Below are 1,732 nucleotides of genomic sequence, written 5' to 3'. Positions count from 1 at the left end.
GAAAGAAAGAAAGAAAGAAAGAAAGAAAGAAAGAAAGAAAGAAAGAAAGAAAGAAAGAAAGAAAGAAAGAAAGAAAGAAAGAAAGAAAGAAAGAGAAAATATGTTCTTACCTGCCAGAACACGTTCTTGACTATATAAAAGTCCACATCCAAAGCAGCCACAAATACAATTAAAGGTAAAAAATAACAATACAGTGAAAAGCTTGGTGTTTTTAGAAGAGGGTAGACAATTTGGTGCACCTAAAGTAACAAATGCAAGGAAAAAATTAGTCTGTTAACTGCGGTGGTTTCGAAGCATGGGCCCCCGCCCTGAAAAGGTTTGTTTGAGGGCTTGGTTCCAGCAGGTGGCGCTGTTGAGAGGTGCTTGGATCATGAGAATGCAAATACGGTCCTTGGGCTTTTTTGGATATGCTAGCTGAATGGAAGGTCATTAATGTGGCATTCTACATTCTAGAGCGCATCTTGTCCTGACCCATTTCTTTCTGACTCTCTCTGTCGTGAGGTGAGCAGCCTTGCTCTGCCTCATCCTCTGCCAGGGTGATGATGCTCCATTTCCCCACAAACCACGGCCGTGGAGCGGAACAACCAAGGACTGAAAAGTATGAAAGCAAGAGCCCAAATACATCTTCCCTCCTTTTGAAGAACTTTTCCTTTAGTTTTATATGTACCAATGTTATGGCTGCATCTGTGCATATGCACTACATGCCTTCAGTACCAGGGTAAAGTGTCAGATCCCCTAGAACTGGAGTTACAAAGGGTTGAGAGTCACCGTGTTGATGCTGGGAACTGAACCTGGACCCTCTCTGCAAGAGTAGCAAGTGCTCCTACCCACTGAGCCATCTCTCCAGCCCCTTCTTTTCTATTCTTTCCTCCTTGCAAACTCGTCTTCTCTGGCATGTTATTTTACATGAACATTGCATATATATTATATGCATATATTATTATAACCTATAATTGGCATTTATAGAAATGATATCCCTTACCATTGGTGTCACCTGAGACAATGCTATCCAATCCACAGAAAAGTATTTTAATTAGGCTATTAGATATTTAATTTAATATATCTATTACATATTCTTGCCCAGATATTGGTAGATTTGCAGAGATACGCTTAAATTGAAAAAAAAAAAATCCCAGTTAGTCAGTAAAGATATATGATGCTTAGATAGTGATATAACCTATATAGGGCATGGATGGTGAATGATGTACATAAAGTCATAGAAAATGCGGTGGTGGCTGAAGTGCTGTAATTTATTCTAAAAGTGTTTTCTAGACCATTCCAATTTAACAACCGCACAATCTAACTTCTCAGTGCCTCTGTTCCTTGTCTGTGAAGTGACTAGTGACTACTACCATTACCCTGCAAGAATGAATGGCTCAGCCCAAGGATTGTTGAGTTGGTAAATTCATTAGTACAGAGCACTTAAAGATGTGTGTGGCCCTAAAGAAATAGAAGCTGTCATTAATAGTCTCCCAACCAAAAAAAGCCCAGGACCAGATGGGTTTAGTGCAGAGTTCTATGGGACCTTCAAAGAAGACCTAATTCCAGTTCTTCTCAAACTATTCCACAAAAAAGAAACAGAAGGTATTCTACCCAATTCATTCTACGAAGCCACAATTACTCTGATACCTAAACCATGTAAAGACACAACAAAGATAGAGTACTTCAGACCAATTTCCCTTATGAATATTGATGCAAAAATACTCAATAAAATTGCCGCAAACCGAATCCA

At 39.3% G+C, this 1,732-nt stretch overlaps 1 protein-coding gene across 1 annotated transcript in view; it reads right to left on the bottom strand.

Moving 5' to 3' along the window:
• Slc9c2 (solute carrier family 9 member C2 (putative)) overlaps positions 1-1,732 on the bottom strand; it is a 58,247-nt gene that overhangs the window by 53,311 nt on the left and 3,204 nt on the right. Inside the window, 1 exon segment of the mRNA XM_021198581.1 lies at positions 111-239. Within this exon segment, the coding sequence (XP_021054240.1) occupies positions 111-239 (129 nt within the window).

The sequence above is a fragment of the Mus pahari genome, chromosome 5, assembly GCF_900095145.1.
Source record: "Mus pahari chromosome 5, PAHARI_EIJ_v1.1, whole genome shotgun sequence".
Classification (NCBI taxonomy): Eukaryota; Metazoa; Chordata; class Mammalia; order Rodentia; family Muridae; genus Mus; species Mus pahari.
The sequence above is the reverse complement of the archived record's forward strand: the minus strand, read 5'-3'. Positions and strand labels throughout refer to the sequence as shown.